The 25626-nt window shown below is 41.0% G+C and overlaps 1 protein-coding gene across 3 annotated transcripts in view; it reads left to right on the forward strand.

Moving 5' to 3' along the window:
• Nucleotides 1-522: 522 nt before the first annotated feature.
• Nucleotides 523-25626, forward strand: part of chrna7a (cholinergic receptor, nicotinic, alpha 7a (neuronal)) — a 29791-nt gene continuing 4687 nt past the window's right edge. Inside the window, exons 1-7 of one of the 3 annotated variants that reach the window (XM_058089356.1) lie at nt 523-786; nt 2624-2763; nt 3711-3755; nt 13842-13951; nt 18255-18334; nt 18965-19132; nt 22077-22271. In XM_058089356.1, coding sequence (XP_057945339.1) covers nt 732-786; nt 2624-2763; nt 3711-3755; nt 13842-13951; nt 18255-18334; nt 18965-19132; nt 22077-22271 — 793 coding nt within the window. In that variant the 5' untranslated portion in view covers nt 523-731. The remainder of the gene's footprint in view (nt 787-2623; nt 2764-3710; nt 3756-13841; nt 13952-18254; nt 18335-18964; nt 19133-22076; nt 22272-25626) is intronic. The other 2 variants (XM_058089358.1, XM_058089357.1) reach the window with 2 other exon arrangements.

Raw genomic sequence — 25626 nt, forward strand, 5'->3', positions numbered from 1 at the left:
CAGTCCCGTTTGTCACTGTTGTTGTTAGAGGAATTGTTGTTGCTGCTGTTTTTGTCTCTCTCTCTACTGCCCCCCCCACCCCAGCTTCTCTTCTTTTCTGTGTTTCTTCTTGCTCCGGTCCGGTCTCTCCAAATGCGCATAACAAAAACATCAAGTAACGGCAAATAAAATTTCATGGTACAGGGAAGTTGTAGCCAACACCTTTCCTGACACAGAGCAAATCTGTTTAGCATGTAAGGGCATTTAGATGAACAATACTATCTGCCCCAATGGCTGGACGGGGCAAAAAATAAATAAAATAAAGGGAAATGCCACCGCATAATGAATCTGCTTGTTAGATTTAAATAAAGCCAGAGTGATAACCACATTTCACTGTGACATTACATCCACATCTGTTCTTCATTAAGTGTGTTGACCTCTCACACAGTTTGCAGCTGCATTTCACACAATTTCCCAAGGGAACTATTTTCATCATCTGTTGTATAACATGGATGCTTGTATAACAGATGCTGGCATGGTATGTGTGTTTGTTTCATAATATGTATGGGGAAAAAAACATAATATGGTGGGGATATTTGTATCATTGAAATTTAATCTTTGGAGGATGTCGCTGTCTTACCAATAAAGGGGCATTGGGAGGAGGAGTCGTTCAGCAAACAGCCACACATTTGTTAAACCAGCACACACCCCAAGGTCCAGACCATACCTTCCCTCTTCTATCCTGGACCACCATGGACCCACGCAATGTTCTGCTTGTTTTGCTGGTGTTTGCCACCAGAGTCCAAGGTAGGCTGTCAATATGATACCTGCAAATCGTCATAATGAATTAAGTCAGTTTGGAGATGGTATCAAACATGTTGTTGCTTTCTCTGTTAGCGCCTGGGCGTCTGGTAATGGTAATTCATTGATTAACATGCATTTGTTTGGACACACTTTGGTTTTAGAGCAACCATCAGCTATTTCATGAAAGAAGTACAGTTACTTGACATACAGAATCAATCCACATGTGATAGCTTATTCTTGTTATTCACGTATCCATAAAAACCTTTTCACGAATTGACTATTTTCTAATCTCAATGGAGCTAAGATCTCAGTTTCACAATTTTTGATAATATTATAATTCCTGACCATACCCCCTTCTGTCTGGTTTATAAAGATGACACAGTAACTATGAACCCGCCCATGTGGCATTTGCAACATCAATGTCTCCAAGATGGTGAATTAATCAAGCATCTGGAAAAACAAATATATGTTCTTTGTTCTTAATACTGTACTTAATAATACTTAATAAACAACTGCATGCAGAAAAAGAGGAGATTCAAAGCATTTATCGGGGGACATATTAGTTATACGTGTATAATGTTAAATGTGTAAAATCTTGGGGAAAAAAGTCCAGTCAGAACAGAAAATAAAAAATCCCTCAGGACAGGGTGTACGCAGGCGGTGACCCCCATCAGAAAAATAGTTACTCCTATGATAACCTATGAACAACTACGGTCGCAGGGGTATGCTGGAGCCTGACTTCGGGCGAGAGGCATGGTACCCATGGACTGGTCGACAGGGACTTAAGATAGGATGTAAAAGATGCTGGCACTCTTCCTTCTGTTGTTATGTTAGCAATGGACCCCTGGTCCAAGCAATACCCATTTCGAAGTGGAATGAGAGCAAACCCAACAGAGCATATAATTTCTGGACAGTGGCAAATTACCAAAGTTAAAAGCAATGGAAAGAAAGTGGCCAATCCTTGAGATTAGGCAATTTAATGTGGTAGAACTATTTGATTATTTAGGAATTAAAGTCCTGCCAAAGCTAGAACTTATGTTAAGTAGAAATTATGAACTGTTGATAATGGACATTAGCAGGTTTCTGTATATTGTAGCGCGAAAATATCTATTTTGACGCTACAGCCCTGGCAAACAAAAAAAACCTTAAAAAACCCACCAACAATGTACCATTGACATAAGTTACTTATATATTACTAAGGATGAGCCGGATACTCGTTACAGATAATGCATTTTTATTTTTGCCAGATACGAGTGTGAAACAAGTACATTTCATCATCTGTATTCGTGTTTAAAGAAAATGGTTCGCTCTTCACGCTCTGTGATTTACATACAGCGGCCGCTTCTTCCGAAATGAGCTGCAGCCACAGCGGTACATCACATGCTGCAATTTGGAAGTGTAAACCGGCTCTGTGTTTGTCACAATGCCTCCACTTTCTCATGTTTTCTTCAGCTCGCCACTATTTTGGTTTGTATCTATTTAAGTATTTACCAGGTTTACTTGGTAAACCTGTTCCGTAACATGCGCTGTGCACAGCGCTGCACAGACACAAATTCAGACACACTGAATTTATACAGTATGGCCTGCATTGACTGGCTGGCCACAACATTGTATGGCCTGATATGAGCCATACATAAAATATTACTACCCCCTCAATATGATGCAGTATGCACCTGGCAATCTTAAACTTGTTTCACAACTACGCGGTGCATTTTTTTTGAAGACAGCAGACACAATGGTGCACCAGTCACTGACTGTTTTTTGTTTTTTGTCTACTTGTTTCGGGTGGTTTGGCTGGTGATATAATGTTTATTTGTTTACTTGTTTATTTTTTTCATAGTTTCTCTTCAAGGTGCAAATGAAAAAAGACTATATCGTGACCTGATGGTTAACTACGACCCACTAGTGAGACCAGTCCTCAATGAGTCTGAAATTCTCATGGTCGAACTCGGCTTGAACCTCATGCAGATCATGGATGTGGTATGTAAACTTCTGCTGTCATATAATGAGGCAATGCGATCTTATGAGAATTGATGAATTGATACAAAACGTGAGCTGTGGATACCAGCATTTTGTTCATGTTCGGATAAAACAAGCATATTGGCTTTGTTTGGCTTGAAATAAGCAATGAAAATAAATGTTTAAATGAGTAGCTCTTGGCCATTTTCATTTTGTAAAATTAGCTGTCACAAAAGAACAGAAAACAACCTTGGCGACCCCAATATAGTAAGTAGTACGTGTAATGTGATCAGTATTGGTATCAGCAGAATTCACTCGGCAGCATAAAACCCTGATTAGAACATCTCTAATTGCAATACATTTATTTACTTCCTGTATTCCAAAAATTCAAAAGATAACGTAACAATGTGGTGATAAAAAAGTATTTGTCACCATAAATAATTCATACTGAAGTCTGTGTTCTAATTAACAGTCAGTATAAATAACAGAACAAAGTTGGAATGATGGGTGAGTACTGAAAATGAACACACAAGAATGAAGGGTAATGAGTGTTGTAGCGGTTAGACATAACATTTTCTCCACAATGGTTGAAGATTCTTTCTCCTGGTATTTGTAAGCATCAACTGCTTATATTGTTTCTTGTAATTGTTTGAGTTCAATCCGTTTCATAATTTGATTCCACATACTGAAAACTGTAGATTTTTAGTGTTGTTCGCACATGTTTTAAGTTTAGTTTTTCCCTGACGTCATATTTCGCCTTTCTTGTTGAGAAGAATTGTATGAAATTTTGGGGTAGTAGGTTATTGTTTGCTTTATGAATAGTTTTAGGTGTTTAAAAATATACTAAATCAGTGAATTTTAATAATTTTGATTTAAGAAATACAGTCTTTGTATGTTCTCTACAGACGACATTATGGATTATTCTAACAGATCTTTTTGCAGTATGTAATGATATTTTTCCTGGACAGGATGAGAAGAACCAAGTGTTGACCACCAATGTCTGGTTTAAAATGGTAAGGCTTTTATAATTACAGTACATTGTTAATAAATATTTTTGATTACATTTCAGGGTGTAGTGGTGGTTGGCATGATGGCCGCACAGTCAGGAGATTGAGGGTTGAAATCTTCTGTGTCACCTTGACATGTTATCCCCATTAGTGGGTTTTCTCCGGGTACTCTGGCTTGCTCCCACATTCCAAAACCATGCATGTTAGGCCAATTGGAAATTCTAAATTGTTGGTGTAAATGGTTGTTTGTCTATAGCTGCCGTGTAATTGGCTGTCGACCCGTCAAAATAATTCAACATACTGAGTGTTTGGTTCTTCATTTTCTTCCCACTGAAAGGGATCACCAAGAGGACAGTTGTTATAACACAATATAGACTTTTATTGATTGATTGATTTTTCTTCTCTAACAGATTTGTCCACAAATTATTAATTATTTGTCCACAAAAAATATATATACATAATAATAATCATAATAATAATACATGTTATTTGTATAGCGCTTTTCAAAATACTCAAAGACACTTTATAGAAGAATGGAGTTGAATAAAGCAAGTAAACAGAGTAGAAGACACACCAAAATCCAACATTCATTGGTTAATACACAGTTAAAACATGAGTAAAAGCGGGACGGGGCACAGCAGTCAGATATAAAAAGTTAGACATTAAAAACAGATTTAAAGAGGTGGGTTTTTAGTTGTTTTTTGAAGGTGGGAAGGTCAGGGCAAGCACGGAGTGAATGGGGCAAAGAGTTCCAGAGAGTGGGGGCAGCGATGGAAAAGACTCTTGTCTCCCCAGGTTCGGAGCTTGGTCTCTTGGAGCTTGGGGAGTGCCAGGAGGTTGGAGTCTGAGGAGCGAAGGGGATGCGGAGGATTGTGTGGATGGAGCAGGTCTGTGAGATATGGGGGGGTCAGATCGTGGCGGGCTTTGTAGGTGATGAGAAGAACTTTGAAGTGAATGCGTTGGGGGACGGGAAGCCAGTGGAGGTTTTGGAGGACAGGAGTAATGTGTTGACGGGAGCGGGTGGAGGTGAGGAGGTGGGCAGCGGAGTTGTGAATATATTGTAGTTTATTGAGGGTTTTGGACGGTGTGCTGTAGAAAATACTGTTGCAGTAGTCGATTCTGGTTGTGATGAATGCATGGATCAGGGATTCAGCGGCAGAGAATGTAAGTGATGGACGGAGTCGGGCTATGTTCTTAAGATGGAAGAATGCAGTCCGGGTTAACTGTTTGATGTGGGGTTCAAGTGAAAGGGTGGGGTCCAGGAGGATACCAAGGTTGCGGATGAGCGGGGATGGAGTGAGGGTGGCGCTGTCAAATTGAAGATAGTCAAATTGAAGTTATGGGTGGGTGTTGTGATGTTTTTGGGACCAATGATGATAATATCTGTTTTGTCACTATTAAGTTTAATAAATTTTTGTTCCATCCAAGTTTTGATATCAGCTAAGCAGTTGGTGAGGGTGGAGTAGATGTTGGAGTTGATGGAGGTGGTAGAAATGTATAATTGAATATCATTGGCATAGCTCTGGAAATTGAGGCCATGTCGACGGATGATATTGCCAAGTGGAAGGATGTAGAGGATGAAGAGAAGAGGACCAAGTACCGAACCTTGGGGTACGCCTTGAGGTAAAGGGGCTATGGAGGAGGAGCAGCTATTTATGTGCACGAACTGTTGACGATTGGTGAGGTATGATTGGAGCCAGGACAGAGCAGAATCAGTGATATTGAGGCTGGTTTTGAGGCGGGACAGGAGGATAGAGTGGCTAATGGTGTCAAAGGCTGCAGTGAGGTCTCGGAGGATGAGGATGGTAAGATGGCCGGAATCGGAGGAGAGAAGAAGATCATTGGTGATTTTAAGAAGAGCTGTTTCAGTGCTGTGTTTGGGATGGGTGAGATAGGTGTGAATTTGGAGAGTCGTTGGGTGGAGCCAGATAGCGGAGGGTCGGGGGCAGTGAGTGAGCCGAGGGGGGGTTTAGGGAGCTGTATATTTTGGTAATTTTGGACTGAAAGTAGGTTAAGAAGTTGTTGCATTTGGTGGTGTTGAAGGATGAGGAGGAGTTGTCATTTGGCTTTAGCAGTGTGTTGATTGTTGAAAAGAGGGATTTAGGATTGTTGGAACCAGATGTAATCAGATTGGAGTAGTATCGTGAGCGGGCAGTGTTTAAGGCATCTTTATATTGCTGTAGAAAGTCTGTGTAAGCTTGGAGATGGACAGTTAGGCCAGATTTCTTGTACAGTCTCTCAAGCTGGCGTTTACGGGACTTCATATTATGGAGCAGAGGGGTGTACCAGGGGGCAGTGTGGGAGAAGGAGACCAATTTGTTTTTTTTTAGGGGCCAGTTCATCAAGACAGGAGGAAAGGGTATTGTTGTAGTTCAGAGGGGTCCTCGGACAGCGGGGGAGGTGAGAATTTCGTGGTTTTAGAAGTGAGGTAAGGGCATGAGGGTTGATGGATTTAAGATTCCTGAAGGTTATTTCACGTTTGATTTTTGGGACACTAAGAGATGTGTGTAAATCAAATGTGATGGCCAGATGGTCTGATATGTGGAGGTTATGGCTAGTGAAGTTGTGAATATTGATACCGTAGAGCAGACAAGATCCATGATGTGTCCTCTGGTGTGGGTGGGGAAGTTAACTTGTTGAGTGATGGAGAAACAGCTGAGAAGATCGAGGAATTCTGTCGCGGGTTTGGAGTTGGAATTGTCAATGTGAAGGTTGAAATCACCAAGCAGAAGGATGGATGATGAGATGACATTTAATTGGGTGATGAGGTCCGTAAAATCTGATAGGAAAGAAGAATTTGGTTTTGGGGGGCGATCGATGACAGCAGTGACAAGGGGGGATGGACCGGACAGTTTGAAGGCAGTGAATTCGAAGGAGTGAACATTTTGGAGAGAGATTGGGGGGACTTTGATGTCCTTTTTATATATGATTGCTGTGCCACTGCCACGTCCGTCAGGACGTGCATTTTCAAGGTATGTAAATCCAGGAGGTGTTGCTTGGTTTAGGGAGAAATAGTCCAAAGGTTTGTGCCAGGTTTCAGTCAGACAGAGGAAGTCCAGTTTATTTTCAGTGATGTATTCATTTAGGATGAGAGCCTTGTTATTGAGAGAGCGGACATTTAGGAGGGATAATTTGAGATTATAAGAGTTCGTCATTTGATCTTGGCTGCGGGAGAGTGGGCGGAGATTTGTCAAATTTGCGTGTTTATTGTTGTAATAGCGGAGTCCAGTCGGCGGTATGACCAGTGGGGTAGGATCTTGTTTGTAGGTGAAAGAACAGGCTGAAAAGTAGAACAAGCAGTAGCAGGGTGCAGTGAACGCCGTGGCCTGCAGGAGGAGCTGTGGGTAAAATTGTAGCCGGATATGGAAGAAGAGAAAGGGGGAGTGTCTGATTAAATGTAAATAGTCACGCACTGTGAACAGCGTGGTGTAAGTGTACTGTTAAAATTCGACTGCCAAGCTTGCTAGGATGGAAGCCGTCAGGATTAAAAAAGGATTTCCGGCCCCAAAAAAGATCGAAGTTGTCAATCTAGTTAAGAGAGAGGGAGTTTGTAGCAGACTGGAGCCAGGTGTGGAGGGAGAGAATACGACTGAATATACCATACCTGCGGTTGTGAGGTGAGAGAGGGCCACTAATGAAGATAGTCTTGCCAGTTTTGCAAAGGAACTGAAAAAGATTATTGAACTGCACTTTGGTAATTTCAGACTGAAATATATATAAATATAATTATATATATTATTTCTTTATAAATATATATAAATATATATATATATATATATGTGTTAGAAAATAGGAAGAGATCTGAAATTTTCATCATAGATGCATTTCCACTCTTAGAGACATAATCTAAATTTTTTTTAAATCATATTGTATGATTTTTTAATGATTTATTTGTAAATTCCTATGGTTCATAAGTATTTGCACCCTTGAGAATAATCAGTGCTAATATTTAGTGCAGAAGCCATTATTTGCAATTACAGAGGTCAAACGTTTCCTGCAGTTCCTCACCAGGTTTGCATATGCAGCAACAGGGATGTTGGCCCACTCCTCTACACAAATCCACTCTAGATCTGTCAGATTTTGGGGCTGTCGCTGAGCAACACGAACTTTCACCTCCCTCCAAAGATTTTCTATTGGATTTCGGTCTGGAGACTGGCTAGGCCACTCCAGACCCTTGATATGCTTCTTATGCAGCCACGCCTTGGTCATCTTGGCTGTGTACTTCGGATCATTGTCATGTTGGAAGATCCAGCCATAACTCATCTTCAATGCTCTGGCTGAGGGAAGGAGGTTGTTGTCCAAAATCTGACGATCCATGGCCCCAGTCATCCTCTTTTTAATACAGTACAGTCGTCCTGTCCCCTTTGCTGAAAAGCATTCCCAAAGCATGATGTTTCCACCCCCATACTTAACAGTAGGGATGGTGTTCTTAGGATGCAACTCAGCCTTCTTTTTCCTCCACACCCAACAAGTGGAGTTTGAACCAATGCATGGTTTTAAACCATTACACTGTAGTGTTCTACTGACAGTACACTTTGACACACAAAGTACACAACTGTGGTTCCAGCTCTCTTCAGGTCATTGACCAGCTCCTGTCATGTAATTCTGGGCTGATTCATCACTTTTCTAATCATGAGTGATGCCCCATGAGCAGAGATCTTACATGGAGCCCCAGAGGTAGATTAGCAGTCATGTTTAGCCTTTTCCATTTTCTAACAATTGCAGTAACTGTTGATTTATTCCCACCAAACTGCTTTCCATTTGTTCCATAGCCTTTTCCAGCTTTGTGGAGCTCTCCGACATATTTTGTCTCTGGTGTCTTTGGAAAGCTCTCTTGTCTTGCCCATGGTAGCAGTTGGATTATGTGGGGGTGCACAGGTCACATTAATGAGCTCAAAGGGGGGGTAGGTGGGGAGTTATTCGTGGGGTAAAGGTGGACTTTTTTAGGGTGGACTGAGAGCTCTTTAAGAGTCAAAATTATTGCTGATTCTCAAGGGTGCAAATACTTATGAACCATAGGAATATACAAATAAATCATTAAAAAAAATCATACAATGTGATTTTTGGATTTTTTTTTTTTAGATTGTCTCTAAGAGTGGAAATCTACTTATGATCTCTTCCTATTTTCTAAGTGGGAGAAAATCACAGGGGGTGTAAATATTTATGACCCTCACTGTATATACACATATATAGAAACATACACACACACACACAAAAAAAAAAAAAAATATATATATATATATATATATATATATATATATATATATATATATATATATATATATATATATCAGGGCTCTACGTTAAAAACAAAAATGACTTGCCCATGGGGAATCCTTAAGGTGAGAACTACTTGCCCGAACTTGCCCCATGTAAAATGAAAAGACTGCCATAATGATATCATATATCAATATATGCTGATAATTCATCAGATAATAGTACTGATGCATTGTATTTGGAGGAATGTCTGAAAATTTGTGGAGATGTACGTTAACATGGCAAGCCATGCTACCTTACACATGGTAGTCGTAGTAAGCAGTGATATTTATAAGTTGTGCACCACAATGAAACATTTGACACATTTGTGTACTAGTAAAGTGTTTTTAATCCAGAAAAAAATGCTCAATGGTCAAACAATAATTTGTGAAGCAAAGGTGAGAAAAATACACAGAGAAATGAAACCGCTAGATTTTGTAGCTTGTGCAAAATCAGCACTTGGTATTGGATCTAATCGGTGGTGTTTCATTGTGACCACTTCAAATTGTCACAGCAACGTGATTCACTCACCTGTGCCATCATTTGATTTGCTGCCGCTAATAAAATACTTGTTTAGGAGGCACCAATTCATCACTTTTTGCTGTTTTCCTTCAGAAGTTGTTGAAGAATTAGACGATGTTGGCAGGGACGCCATGATAGATGTTTTCCTAGTAAAACGATCGCTGATTGGTTGATCGCGAACAAGAACGGGTGTGGGTAAAACGCGGATTGTGGATTACGGACCGCGGTCTAAATAAACGATTCTGATTGGTCCATTTCAAGATTTGCAAGGATTGGTTTGCAAATTACCACCGGAATTACGCAGTCCGTGTTTTACCAACACCCAACAAGAACCGCTTTAAAAAAAACTCTTGGCAGTACGGCATGCTAAAGTGTACTTGCCCGACGGGAATATCACTGATTGGATTTACTTGCCCGAATTTTGTTTTAACTTGCCCCGGGCCATCGGTACAACGTTATTGTCGAGCCCTGTATATATATATAGAGAGAGAGAGAGATAGATAGATAGATAGATAGATAGATAGATAGATAGATATACACAAACATACACAGACACACACATATATACATACTATATACACACACACATACATATACACACACATATATATATATATCTACATATGTGTATATACATATGTATTAGGGGTGTGAATCTCAGCGTACAGTGTACACTTGTTGTAGGAACCGACAACAAATAGCTCCTGGACAATATGGAAAGCAGTGGAAGATCCATTTGTTCTGACCTGATTTACTTGTTTTTTCCCCGGTGTCCGACGAGGAACTAGGCGGGGAGGCGGCGGTAGACTTGTCCATGTTGTGGTGTCCCCTTTTTAAGGGGGGGGTTCTGCATGTTTGCAGTGCTGCCGTTGTACGGCTTCTTAATGCGGCATTCTTTGCAAATGACGGACGTTTTGTCGAGCTTTCCGCCGTTCTTTGAGAATCCGTAGTGTTTCCAAACATCCCATTTAAACGTTGCGTGGGGGTTAAATATAGAAACTTCCTCGCTGCTGCGAACGTCCATGCTGTTTTACTAGTAGTTGTATGTGCCTCATGGCTACTGTAATAGCCATGAACTACTTGCCCGAACTTGCCCCATGTAAAATGAAAAGTGCCTTAATGATATCATATATCAATATATGCTGATAATTCATCAGATAATAGTACTGATGCATTGTATTTGGAGGAATGTCTGAAAATTTGTGGAGATGTATTTAACATAATCTCCACAAATTTTCAGACATGCTACCTTACACATCGTAGTCGTAGTAAGCAGTGATATTTATAAGTTGTGCACCACAATGAAACATTATTGAATAGACACATTTGTGTACTAGTAAAGTGTTTTTAATCCAGAAAAAAATGCTCAATGGTCAAACAATAATTTGTGAAGCAAAGGTGAGAAAAATACACAGAGAAATTGAACCGCTAGATTTTGCAGCTTGTGCAAAATCAGCACTTGGTATTGGATCTAATCGGTGATGTTTCATTGTGACCACTTCAAATTGTCACAGCAATGTGATTCACTCACCTTTGCCATCATTTGATGTGCTGCCGCTAATAAAATACTTGTTTAGGAGGCACTGTTTCATCACCTTTTGGTGTTTTCCTTCAGAAGTTGTTGAAGAATTAGACGATGTTGGCAGCGACGCCATGATAGATGTTTTCCTAGTAAAACGATCGCTGATTGGTTGATCGCGAACAAGAACGGGTGTGGGTAAAACGCGGATTGTGGCTTACGGACCGCGGTCTAAATAAACGATTCTGATTGGTCCATTTCAAGATTTGCAAGGATTGGTTTGCAAATTACCATCGGAATTACGCAGTCCGTGTTTTACCAACACCCAACAAGAACCGCTTTAAAAAAAAACTCTTGGCAGTACGGCATGCTAAAGTACACTTGCCCGACGGGAATATTAATGATTGGATTTACTTGCCCGAATTTTGTTTTAACTTGCACCGGGCCATCGGTACATCGTTATTGTCGAGCCCTGCAACATTTCTGTCAACGAAGATTTGCATAATAGCCTGCGACACACGTTTCTATCAGCGGGGCGGGATGCCAGCCAGATGACTGTGCTCCTCACCCTATCTTTTAGGGTCAAGCTACCCTACAGAGGAAACTAATTTCAGCCGGTTGTATCTGAAATCTCATTCTTTCGGTCACGAACCAAAGCTCATGACAATAGGTGAGGGTGGGAACATAGATCGACCAGTAAATTGAGAGCTTGGCCTTCCGGCTCAGCTCTCAATTTCACCACGACGGTGCGGTACAGCAACCGCATTACTGCAGATGCTGTGCCGAGCTGTCTGTTGACCTTACGCTCCCACCGTGAGTATCTTGTGAACAAGACCCCAAGATACTCCTCCACCTGGGGAAGGACCTCATTCCCAACACGGAGGGAGCACTCCACCCTTTTCTGACTGTGAACCATGTCCTCTGATTTTGAGGTGCGGAGTCTCATCGCAGAAGCTTCACACTCAGATGCAAACCGTCCCAGTCAACACTGAAGAGGCCGTAAGCACCACATTACCTGCAAATAGCAGAGATGAGATCCTAAGGCCCCCAAACCAGACTCTCCCTCGAGTCCTTGGCTGCGCCGAGAAATTCTGTCCATGAAAACTTACTGCTGCCCCGTTTGTACAAGGATGGCACATAGATGGCACTGGATGCGCTACCAATCCTGTACTTCCGGAACACCCCCCAAAGGGCGCCGCGAGGGACTTCGGAGGAAGGACAGGTACCGGCAGGCCAAAGGGTCTGACAGTCACTGAGGCAAAATCGCAACCATGGGAGGAGTTCAGAGACGCCATGGAGAATGACCTTCTAACGGCTTTGAAGAGATTCTGGACCACCAGATCTATTCAGGGGTTCTGTACAGGAGGATCCACACGATAATTGAATTTCAGAGTCAGAAGGAGCAGTGTGGTTTTCATCCTGGTCGTGTAAATGTGGACCAGCTTTACACTTTGAGGGTGCATGTGAGTTTTCACAACAAGTCTTGAACTGTGTTTTGTGGACTTGGAGAAGGAATTCAACCGTGTACCTTGAGAAATTGTAGAAACTGTAGTGAACTCTCACTGGACCAGTTCCCAACTTGGTGTGAAAAAGCCAGGATTACAATCAGTCCCGCCAATTCTGACTCCATGGTTCTCCAAGGGTGGACTGGCATCTTCAGGTCAGGGATGAGATCCTTCTCCAAGTGGAGGAGTCAAAGTACCTCACTTCACGAGTGACAGAAGGATGGACAGTGAGGCAAGCAAATTGGTGCAGTGTCTATTGTGCTGCAGATTCTGCACTGGTCCAGTGTGGTGAATTTAATGGTCAACCAATTCTCACCCTCATCTATGGTCATGAGCTGTGGGTAGTGACCAAAAAGACAAGACGGCGGGAGCAAGCGGCTGAAATTAGTTTACTCCGTTGGGTGGCTGGGCTCTCTCTTAGCGAGAGAAGCACTTAGTGAGAAGCACTGTAACTGGGAAAAACTCAGAGTAGAACTACTTCTCCTTTGCATTGAGAGGAGCCAGATTAGGTGGTTTGGCCATTTGGTTGGGATGCCTCCTGGATGGCTCCTTAGACCTCGAGGAAGACCCAGGACACTTTAGGTTTCTCAGCTGGCCTGGGAACACCTCGGGATCTGCCGGGAGTAGATGGTTGCTGTGGTCGGGGAGAGGGTAGTCTAGGCCTTCTCTGCTTGGGCTGCTCCCCCCACAACCCAACCTCGAATAAGCAGGAGAAGATGGAAGGCTTTGCAATGTTCTTGGTTCATGTTCTCCTGATTGTTGAAAATAATACATATGTTAAATAAATAAATAAATAAATGCTATTTAAATGCAAAAAATGCAGACACAAGCAGCACGGCACATTGACAGCAGTCCCCCCTTCCCCACCTACCACCTACCACAGCCTCAAAAAACGATAGAGGAAACCTTGAAGAACCAGGAATAAAAGGATGTGCAAAGAAATTATAGTGTGATGCAGTTTACCTTCCGTTCTCAATGTAACACAAAAGTATGTGTCTAGCAACATCTGTTCACTAGCTTTTGGCTAAATCAATGATATCTTATCACGTCTCAGATTCAGCATTACTGCTGAAAAAGGAAAGATGAGATTCCAAAGAAAAGACTGATTCCTCAGAGACACGAGAGCAAAGATGTCCTTCATGTGGCAACTTTAATTTATCAATAATCTGGTTGAAGAGCATGATTATTACAACTCCATTGATGAAATATGTGATATGGAGGCATTCAGGGTTGACCTCTATTCTGCAATTATATGATATGTATAATTTGTCATATTTCTGTATACCATAGTCCTGGAATGACTGCCAGCTGCTGTGGAACACATCTGACTATAATGGGGTGTCCACTATGAGATTTCCTGATCATCTTCTTTGGAAACCGGACATTCTCCTTTATAACAGGTAAGTACTATGTACAGCAGGGTGTTAAATGTCATACACACCAGTTCTGGCAATGTTGTTATTATTCATTACTTGTTATTAATTTCTGTACGAAGGCTAATATTCTGATTACATATGGCATACAATATGAGCTCATAATGCACTTCTAAACACTTTTAAAAGGAGACCTATTATGCTTTTCCCACTTTTCTGACCTATGAATGTAGTTAGAATGTTGTATTCCCATGTTTTAACGATGCCAAAGTTTCAGATAATGAGGTTTGCGCATTTGGCAGTGAGCCCTGAAACAAGTTTGGGATGGCTCAAAATGCTCAGTTTCAAAAGGCGTTGTAAAACCGCCCTTTGTGATGTCACAGAGGGCGGATCTCCTTATATGGGAGATAAGCGCTCTGCCCTACCCCAAGCTCTGTTTCCTCAGCACACCCCCAAGGTCTTCTGCTGTGTTTACTTGCTAGCAAATCCCCATGTGTTTACAATTCCTAAAGACGCCACCGTCAGGCACAAATGGTTGGAGTTACTGATTCCCTACCAGCAGAAGAAATTTTTAATCTGGATTTTAATCTGTCAACGGCATTTCACGCTGGACTGTTTTGTGAACATGGGCCAGTATACAGCTGGACTAGCAGACGCCTTTCCTTTGCCTTGCCTGTGTTTATTTTATGGAAGCCATGGAACAAAAGCGCTCGCATACAGAGAGTGTGGTTGTAATAGCCATTTCCAACCACAATTAGTGGCCACATTCAGTTACCAAATGCTAAAATGCTAAAGCTTCTTACCATTGAGAGACTTTTTGAATTAACCTCTTTTCTTGAAAAACATCGGACTGTCCAGTCTCTACTTCCAGATTGGATTTGGGATCCAACACATAGGGCTGTATGTTAAAAGCCAACATTTAAAAAAGGATAAATTGCAGTTTATTATCAACTCCTATACCGTTTATCAACTCCTATAAAGTTAGCGGCACAAACCAGACAGGGTGACCAACCACAGATGGGGAATTTTCCAAAATAGTCATGCTTGATGAATTAACTTATCTTATCTTGACCATGTGTGGCTCTACATTTGAGCAGTCCTCAAATGTAAAAACCTCAAGACCAAATATTTGTACCCTGAAAAAATTAAAACATCAAATCAGAAAGCTGCGTTTCTTTGTGAGACCGCATGCCCGGATCACCCAATGTGAGAGACTGGTGTTCAGCAGTCGGGGGTGGGGACAGAGCGACACAGAGCAGTCACAACAATGGAGGAGGCTCAACTTAGTTGCGTCCGTATTTTGCTTTGTAAACACACTACCTTTCACCTCAACTGGTTTTCAGATGTTGTTTTCAACTATCAGTAATAGCGGCGTTTGACCACAAGATTATTCCGTTGCGCTGCATTTAGTTGCTATTTACTTCAGCATTTAGCAATAGCTTGGTAACTAAGGAAGGCCTAAATTAAGGTTGTTGACAGTGTAACGTTCACATTCGCTTTAAACGGTTAAATAAGGCTTGTGAACTTGAAGAATTGTATGCACTTCTGGGTGGTATTTGGTACGTTTAAGTTAGTGTGGGGTTAAGTGTGGTGGGGTTCATGTTCACAATGATATTGTAATGAGGGCTTAATAACTACCCAGGATAGCTGTATTCAGTTAGCCATGTATTTATAACAGCAGCATACAACACTCTCGTCACGGCAAGAACACGCCCAACACTTCCTCAATCGCTTATTCTACCCTTTTTCCTGAACTACCCCCTTCCTGACTACCCCCTATAGCTTACACATGAAACAGCAGCTTGGAACAACACAATATACCCAACCCTACAATATTTTATTAGTTATTATTAGTTCAGCCATCGATGAAGTTATGGCTGTTATTATTTTTTCCTTCCAGGTTCATTGGTGCATTTATGAAAAAATGCTATGTATTCCTAATTATTATTATTGTATCATTGTAATTATTATTATTTGTATTTTATTTAATTAATTCTTTTTTGGGGGGGCTATTTTAAAATTTACTTGAATACAAATACAAATACTTTTCCGACCTCAACAAATACAAATACGGGCTGCGTTGCACACCCCTACTCACCATGTATCTACCAAACTACAAAGCTGTCAGCAAAACCATGTCATATTAGTCATATTAAGTCATATTAATGCTAAGAAGTATTTTTATGATTAGTATGTATGTAAGTATGTTTATTGATTAACTTCAGTATAACAACATTAAGAAGAATACATGTAAAGACTTATTACATTCTAAAATTGTTGGCTACACACAATAACCAGCAGAACCAGAATCTGCACCTATTCCAGCTGTATTTCTTGGATTTCGTGCTTCCCTTCCCACGAAGATGGTCTGTTGTTGTTGTTGTTGTGATTGTCTCTTTTTTTCCCTCTCCTGTCCCCTCACTCTATTTTCTTTTTTCATCTTTTTTATCCCCTCCTTCTCACCTTCCCACTCCAAATTTGCATAACAATAAAACATCAAATAATACTCCAAATAACTGGGAAGGTGTAGCTTTAACTTTTCCCTGACAGAGCAAATTTGTTTAGCATGTAAGGGTATTTAGATCAATAATACTATCTGCCCCAATGGCTGGACTGGACAAAAAAGACTGCATTGAGTGCTGAGCATTCTCCTCCAAGGAGCAAACCACAGCTGGACCTAGTGTAGTGTTTCGGCAGGGAACTAAAGGTCATCACTGGGGTCGCAGAGGTCAAGGCAACAAGTCTTGATTCAAGTTGATACTTATAGGTTATCACATGGTTTGTCTGGTATCAGGCCAGGCGTGCCAGTATCAGATACTGACACTTGGGGGCACGATACTGGGCCTGATACCAGACAAACCATGTGATGATCTTATTATCACATACTATTTAATCATGAGCTTATTATCACGTACTATTTCATCAAAAGACCATTTTGTTTCCAGAAAATTTTCAGTTTATTACATGTACTACTGTATATCTAAACAGTGTAAACTGTGTTCACGCTCGTGCGCTGTTCTCTGATTGGTTGTTTCACGGGCACGATACCAGAGCAGCGCGCTCTGAGTGGACAGCTACAGGGGCTGATACTGGACATGGTTAAACTCTATATTTTATCAGTATCACTGCCCTGGGCTTTGACACAGTATCATTTCGGCCTTTTCCCGTATCATTCATGGGCGGTTTCTAGGGTACAGGGCCAATTAATACTGGAGTATGTGATAAAACTTGCTGTCAACCTGCTGTTCTTGATTCAGAGCTAAGCTATTAATTGCTTCCATCAGCTCTTCTAAAGTCACTCAACAACTGAGTTTAGATAATACTGAGTTAGATTATATTTTTTTAAAAAAGGGAGCGAATAATCGCTGCATAGATATGTTACATGTGTTGCCAGTCTTTGACACTAATAGGACTTTTTTTCTTAGATCCCAGTTTCAGAAGTATCTCAAACTGAATTCTTCAATTGGATAAAAATAAAGAACTAAATGCAAATATTTTTGTTGCGTTTGATGTGTATTTATTCATTAATTTTCTACTGCTTATCCTCACAAGGGTCACGGGGGTTGCTGGAGCCTCTCCCAGCTGTTTTACAAAGCAAAATACGTACGCAACTAGTTGTTGTTGTAACTGCTCTGTGTCGCTCTGTCCCCACCCCCGACTGCTGAACACCAGTCACTCACATTGGGTGATCCGGGCATCCGGTCTCACAAAGAAGCACAGCTTTCTGATATGATGTTTTATTTTTTTCCGAGTACAAATATTTAAAAAAGTATTTGTTCAAATTAATTATTTGTGAAAAAGTCATTATTTGTGCCGTTCCGAATACCGTATTCAGGTTCGGCTCCACCCCTCCGAATACCGTATTCAGGTTCGGCTCCACCCCTAATGGTGAGGTATGCTTCATGCAGACTTTGAAGCTTTCATCCGTTAAACGTGATCCCAGGTTGGTCTTGAGGTTTTTACATTTGAGGACTAGAGGCGAGAGTCAGGGTACACCCTGGACTGGTCGCCATCCAATCACAGGGCACATATAAACAAACACACCATTCACAAACACATTCATACCTATGGACAATTTGGAGTTGCCAATTAACCTAGCATGTTTTTGAAATGTGGGAGGAAGCCGGAGTCCCCGGAGAAAACCCACGCATGCACGGGGAGAACATACAAACTGCACACGCAGATGGCCGAGGGTGGGATTAAACTCCGTCTCCTAGCTGTGAGGTCTGCGCGCTAACCACTAGACCGCCGTGCAGCCCCTTGTATTTGAATGTTTATTCAAATGTATGCTGCTTACTCATTTCTGATTAGGATTCCATGTCACCCACAGTGCAGATGAAAGATTTGACGCAACCTTCCACACAAAAGTTTTGGTGAACCAGTCTGGAGGCTGTTTATTCTTACCTCCAGGTAAGAGCACACAGTGCTCATTTTAAGTGTTTTGAGTGTTCACTATGCCGTCTTCCTTGACAGATTTTTAGATTTGTAATAATGCAAAATATTAACCAATGAGGGCGAAGTGATACAGCGGCAGAGAAAATAACGTGCAGCAATTTGTGAGGTCAGAAAAATGACCTCATTATTGACATTTTTGCATTTGCATTTGAGGCATTTTTGTGATGCAAATGTATTGTACTTTTGAATGCATATTGTTTTGAGAAGCCAAACTCTTTACTTAATTTTCCCTGCAACTAGCTGGAACTACTTTCCTCTGCACCGAATCACTGTTGACAGACTTCACTGTTTATGGGGGGTGTCATACAACTTAATGTCAAAAAATCCCAACTATCCCTTTAAGACTTGACCACTCAATTGTCACATTTTCTTCTTCTGAATTACTGACAGCGTTCACTTTTTATTTTTATTTTTTACTCTTATTACTATTCACAATAGACATCCCTTGCTACTTATTTCATTAGCACAATCATTGCTTTTCAGGTGTCTCAAAGCTTCCTCTATCCAGGAGAGAATGACTGTGCTCTGTCATATGAGCCTACTTCCTGCTTCCCATAACGCTTCCTTATTTTCTCCCCATATCAGCGATCTTTAAGAGCACCTGCTATATAGACGTCCGCTGGTTCCCTTTTGACATCCAGAAATGTGACCTCAAATTTGGCTCCTGGACTTATGGGGGCTGGTCTGTGGACTTGACGATGTCGGAGGCAGACATCAGTAATTACGTCGCTAATGTAGAGTGGGACCTTGTTGGTAAGAATGATTCAGTATTTACAAATATATTCAGTAGTTACAGTGCTTTACAAATATACATACATACATTGGTTGTACAAATACCCCCCCGCCCACACACACAGCTTCAGCAAAGTATAACATGTAAAGCTTTGTCTTTACTGAAGCAAAAGGGCTTCAGTACACAGTTCAGATTTTCATTCAGCTGGCTGAGTTCACATTGATGTAATGTCTGATGTATTTATTGTCTGGTAGGTTTTATCACAAACACAGATGTACATAAACATATACTGGTATTTCAACAGCAGCTGCCCAGATGGCTCCAAGGTGCCATTGGTCCTAAGAAGGACCCTGAGCTGCCTTGCAAGGTGCCTGGTGTAAAAAAAAAAAACATGACCTACCCTAAAAAGTACCTGCACTATATATAGATTACTTAGAGAACAACTGCAATTGACTGGGCAAGTCCCAGTCGCAAACATTGGGTTGACGACCCCTGTGTAAATTAAATTTTGCCCATCATTCACAATCCTTATGTGAAACCTGAACATATATTTCTTTCCCTTCTGTACATTATAACACAAGAAAAGTAGTTAATATGAACCAGCTAACAATGCGCGTCATTGGAACACACATATTCCGACTACGAAACCCTCTAAAAAACAACCTCAAACAATGTTGCATCATTTGATATACATGCTGTGATCATGCATTAACACGTACACTGATCATAACATATAGTAGGTGCAGTATCTTGTCATATTTTCATCATTTAAAACCGTACCAAAACTTCTTTTATAATCACATTGACACACATAGTTCTGCAAGTTCCATCAACAACGGCAGCATAGATGCATAAATACAGAGACAACACTCACGATGTCGGCTCTCATCGGGATGGCTGTATTCCAACACAAGTGTGCGCTAGTTCTCGGGTAAAAAATGCTGACGGCAAAAAGAGCATCTATAGCAAAATTGAGAGCTATATCCACTCCGTCTCTGTCTGTGAATGATGCGGAAAGGAGTGGTCAGCGAGGCGTCGTGCTTGTCCTCCAGCTAAAAATGTTTTTCATCTTAGCTGCTACAATAATAATATCACTGTAGCTTGGTTAATATACAAGTCAGTTATGTAAATCTTCAGTGCAATCATGCTGCACTCAGTCTCTCTGCAGCCAGGCTAGCACCGTGAGCGCATCTATCTCACGTTCCCCATGACGACAGACGGTAAACATGGTTGATACCGTCTTTATCCAGCAACTGTCTTTTTGCTGTACACCCCCACTATGCAGCATCTCCTCTTTCATATCAAAAGGGTGCTCAAAACAAACAGCTTCTCCCGAGTGTAAACATTTGCGCAAACGGCAAACTGCAAACGTAACATCTATAGCTGCACACTTGCTTAAGGGCACAAAAAAACACAAGAAAGTAATAAATAAAGCACTATTAAACACTAAAAACGCTGCAGAAGACACAGAGCTGCCTGAACTAACTTGCACTTGGGCGGCACCATCTTGGAACTTGCTTAACAGAAATATTTATATATTTTTTTGAATATTGATATATCGCCTAGCCCTAACTGTTGTTTTTGTTTTTCTTTTTTTAGCGTCAAAATAGGTATACCCTATAACGTCCCTTTAGCTAGCTCATATTAACTTGTTTTCTCATGCTAGAATGCACAGAAAAGGGAAAGAAATATGTGTTCATAATTAACATAAGGATAGTGAATGGTGGCCAAAATTCTTTAAAAAAAAAGTGCAGTACCCATTTAAGCTTTTCTTGTTAAACATTGTAGAAACCAAAAAGAAACGATACAATGGATCCCTGCATTCAGCATTCACAGATATTTGATCATTACATTTTTTTTTGAATACCCATCATTACGAGTTTCCCATGGTTTTAATTGGCTGTCAGGGGTTAAAGCGGAGGAAATGTCACAAGCAGGCTTGCGAGCTTAGCGATGCGACCCCAGGATGCAGAGAGCAGGACCAAAAATGTAGGTAAAAGGAATTTAATGGCGTTTAAGCTAAGTTGACAGCAACTACAGGCAAACCAAACACAAAGACAATGAAGCCACAAACAAAAGAGCACACACCTGAACTAAATAGGGAGAGTGGAAATTAGAGACAGGTGTGTGAAATGAGTCAGAGCGAAAGCAGAAGGGAACAAGAAAGGAAGTAGTACCAAAATAAGGGCATGAAAACCAGAACAGAGGCAAGGAAGGAAACTAAAGGAGCTGTCACGAGAGGGTGACGCCCACATCGTGACAGGAAAAGCGGCCTGGCATGGATTGTGTACTCTTTCTAATACTGGATCTTACTAGTATTGGAAGATAAAGGTAAATAAATGTTTGTGTAAATTAATGTAAACTTACCTGATATGTTTACCCAGCTGCAAACAAGTTGCCATATTTATTTATATCACGATATTCTTTTTTTTTTAGAAATGTCAAATTGCTCTGGGAAATCTGACACAGCAAGTATATATTTTTTTTCATTTCCTTCATGCTTACCTGTGAGAGGTGTGTGCTCATTGGACAAACAATGAAACACCCTCTGATTGGTCCCCGTCTGGACAACACAGATGAAATGTTGAACTTTTTTAAACTTCCTGGGATCGCGTCGCAAGCTAGGGTGTGCACAATGACATGCACTAACACAAAATCAAACATGGATAAATGTATTACGGTTACTCCCAATAGCCACCCTGTCACCAAGGTTTGTTTGAAAATTAATGGACTAGAGGTGAGTGTGTGAGAGCAGAGTTGTCATTTGAGTTGTCAAAATAGACATGTTATGGGCTTCTCAATTACTTGCAGTTTTTTTTCTGTGAATAGCAGGGATCTACTGTACATTTATCAGAAAAACAGTTCAACGCTTTATTGTGCTCTATACTCAAATGAAGCCTTTTTAAATGAACTCACATAACATTTTATAAGATGAGACAATTTTGTGTTTGTGTGATGTCACAGAGGTTTCAGGAAAGAAGAATGATCACATCTATGAATGCTGTCCAGAGCCCTATCCCGATGTCACATATACCATAGTGATACGTAGACGGACCCTCTATTATGGACTCAATCTGCTCCTCCCCTGTGTCCTGATCTCCATTTTGGCCATGCTTGTGTTCCTGTTGCCTGCTGACTCTGGAGAGAAGATCTCACTTGGTAGTAGCGCTTTGAGTTTTCATGGAATTAAAATTCACATTTCATGGTATTCACAATTCACAGTAACAGCCTTTACATTTATTTTTATCTGATATGGATAATGCATTTTTGCCGGATACGAGTATGAAACGGGTACATTTCGTCATTATCTGTATTTGTGTTTAAAGAAATCTATGAATCATGGGTGATATCAAATGACATGGAAAGCAAGATCAACTCCTTTGCCGCTTACCATGCCCCAAATGCACAGATACCATATGCCGACACTAACACAGAACCCCCAATTAACCGAGTGAGGCTGCGACAGCTGCCCTTCCTTGGTCATGTATTAAGAATGCCAGAGGAAGAACCTTGCTCAATATACATATGCCCTCTATACTCCTTCCCATGGGAAATGGAGACCAGGACGACAGCGAACTTCATATCTGTCCTACATTCAAAAGCTATTGGGAGACACAGATAGCATGTTGCAAACAAATGCTATTTGGACTTTGGCATGAACTAGAGGTGAAAGGAGAAAATTTGTGATTGCTGCACAGCCAACTGATGATGATGATGTTCAAAGAAAATACTAATTGTGTATTTACTGTATTCTGTGATTGGCCAGTCACACTTCATCCGTGCATTATTCATGTAGATGGTGCAATTGACAAGTTAAAAACAGATTGTGTTGCGGTGGTCACTCTACCTCCACTTTATTAGGTTTTCTTCAGCTTGCCTCTATTTCGGTTTGTATCAAAAGTTACTTGGTAGACTTGTCTCGTAACTTATGCGGGCTTGTATCAGGCTTGTGGGACGTTTGTCACTTGTTGTCAGGGGTAGCATGAGCGCTATTTTCCTTGTACTTTTGTCTATGAAGTCATCATAAAACAGCTGTGATAGTTACAATATTCAAATTTGGTAAATTTTCAATTGGCAGTAAAAGTTTCAGTTTTTCAGGAAAAGTAACTGGCCACAACATTAGGTACACCTGCCCAGTGGCTGCATCAAACACTCTATGGCTATGGTTAAATATGCATACTGCATACTGCAGCATATTGAGAGGGGTATAATCGTAAACTTGTTTCGTACAATGTGTGTTTCACAAGAAAGCTGGATACAGTTTGCGAATTGTGTCACTGCCGGTGTTTTTTTTTTGTCTGCTGTCGTCTAATTTGGCTGGTGAGATAATGTCACTTGGAAAACGTTGCTTCAAGTACTGAAACCTGTGTCTTTTTAAGAAAATACAGTGAACGAGGCTGACAGAGTATTTCCCAATATGCATGTTCACACAGATCATTGAAAAAATAATAAAATAATCTCTTACAGCAGTCTTACAGATCACATACATACATACTAAGGGTGTGGAAAATAATCAATATTAATTGATACATGCGCGTGATGCGATACATCGGCTCATTCACTTGGTATGGATGCAATTAACGAGTGAAATCAAGATTCATCGTGATGCGTTTGTGAGTATCGGTAAAATCCGATGCAACCGCTGTTTTATGAATGTTCAACTTCACTCCATATGCTGTTCCTCAGGTGCAATGAATGCACCATCATTAATACGGACGGAAGCCATGAGGCACATACAACTACTGGTAAAACAGCATGGATGTTCGCACGCAAGCAGCAGCGAGGAAGTTTCTATATTTAACCCCCACGCAACGTTTAAATGGTATGTTTGGAAACACTACGGATTCTCAAAGAACGTCGGAAAGCTCGATAAAACGTCCGTCATTTGCATAGAATGCCGCGTTAAGAAGCCGTACAACGGCAGCACTGCAAACATGCAGACCCCCCCCTTAAAAAGGGGACACCACAACATGGACAAGTCTACCCCCGCCTCCCCGCCTAGTTCCTCGTCGGACACCGGGGGAAAACCAAGTAAATCAGGTCAGAACAAATGGATCTTCCGCTGCTTTCCATATTGTCCAGGAGCTATTTGTTGTCCGTTCCTACAATGGCCAGAAAATTCCATGTATCGTTAAAGTATGGTATCGCTGGCAGTGCATCGAGATGTGTATCGAATCGTCCTCAGTGCTGAGATTCACACCCCGAATACATACATACACAGTACACATATAGTGGGATAATAATGAATATAGCAACTTCTGCATGTCAGTTTCAGACTTAAAATAATGTACAGATGTCAGCCCTGCACATTTCTGGTAAAACCACACCCACTTCCGGTTTATGCCACGCCCAACTCTGTGTACGGATAGGTATACAGTTAATTTAAGATGGGTGAACAGCTACAGATACAGATAGTGGTGTACACACTCATTCATAGTAAATACACACAGGGCAACCACTACTATGGGGTAGGGTTGGGCGAGACTCTGGCTCGATTAGTATATTTTCCCCACATTGTGTTTTTAAATTCTTTAATGTATAAGGAAGGTTTTCCAATGTCCGATGAAGATGTGGAGATTCTGAGTGAAAAAAACATATGAGAAGCATGTTTATTTTGAACACAGCTTGTCGTAGATGTAAATTGACTTTCTCCACACATGGAACTTCTGTGACCGTCCTTCAAATTAAAAGTGCCGTCTGCCCCATGTTGGCGTAAACAAAGCAAGAATGTCTGACGGAAGTACAACAAATGGACGGCATGAACAACCACCTTGTTCGTTACTCGTAGGGATGAGCGAGTACATCACTATCTGTATCTGTATCTGTTCACCCATCTACCCTAAATTATCTGTATCCCTATCCCTGTACTCGTGGGCATGTGGAGTGTGTGTAGTTTAGCCAGAAATGGGCGGAGCTTAAAGCTATACAATATTTTAACCCTTTCATGGCTACATTATGATAACCTACTTCAGGATTTTTTCACACTTTTTTTCACATACATTTTCACACTTTCACCTTCATTTTTAGAAATCAGACATTTTTCAAGGAGTTGATGACATGTTCATTAGGGCAGCAACGTGCATTTGAACGACTGATTAAATGTGGTTGTAAGTGAATTGGGTCTGTCTGTTCCCTCAGTATTCACTATCTCCCAAAAAAGGAATCAGGCTCCCTCCAACTCATTCTCTTGCTTTGCCAGACATGTCATGACATGTTTGTTTTTTTGTTATTTTTTAGTTTCTTGAGGTTTGTCAGGTGGGACGTCCTCAGCTCCCTGAGTTTCCTCAGCATAGCTAGGAAACCAGGGTTCAATTTCGCCCTCAGCCATCTCTGTGTGGAGTTTACATGTTCTCCTCGTGCATGCATGGGTTTTCTCGGGGTACTCCGGTTTCCTCCCACATTCCAAAAATATGCTAGGTTGATTTGGCAACTCCAAATTGTCCATAGGTATGAATGTGAATGTGAATGGTTGTTTGTCTATATGTGTCCTGTGATTGGCTGGCGACCAGTCCAG

This window comes from Doryrhamphus excisus, chromosome 12 (assembly GCF_030265055.1).
Source record: "Doryrhamphus excisus isolate RoL2022-K1 chromosome 12, RoL_Dexc_1.0, whole genome shotgun sequence".
Lineage (NCBI taxonomy): Eukaryota > Metazoa > Chordata > Actinopteri > Syngnathiformes > Syngnathidae > Doryrhamphus > Doryrhamphus excisus.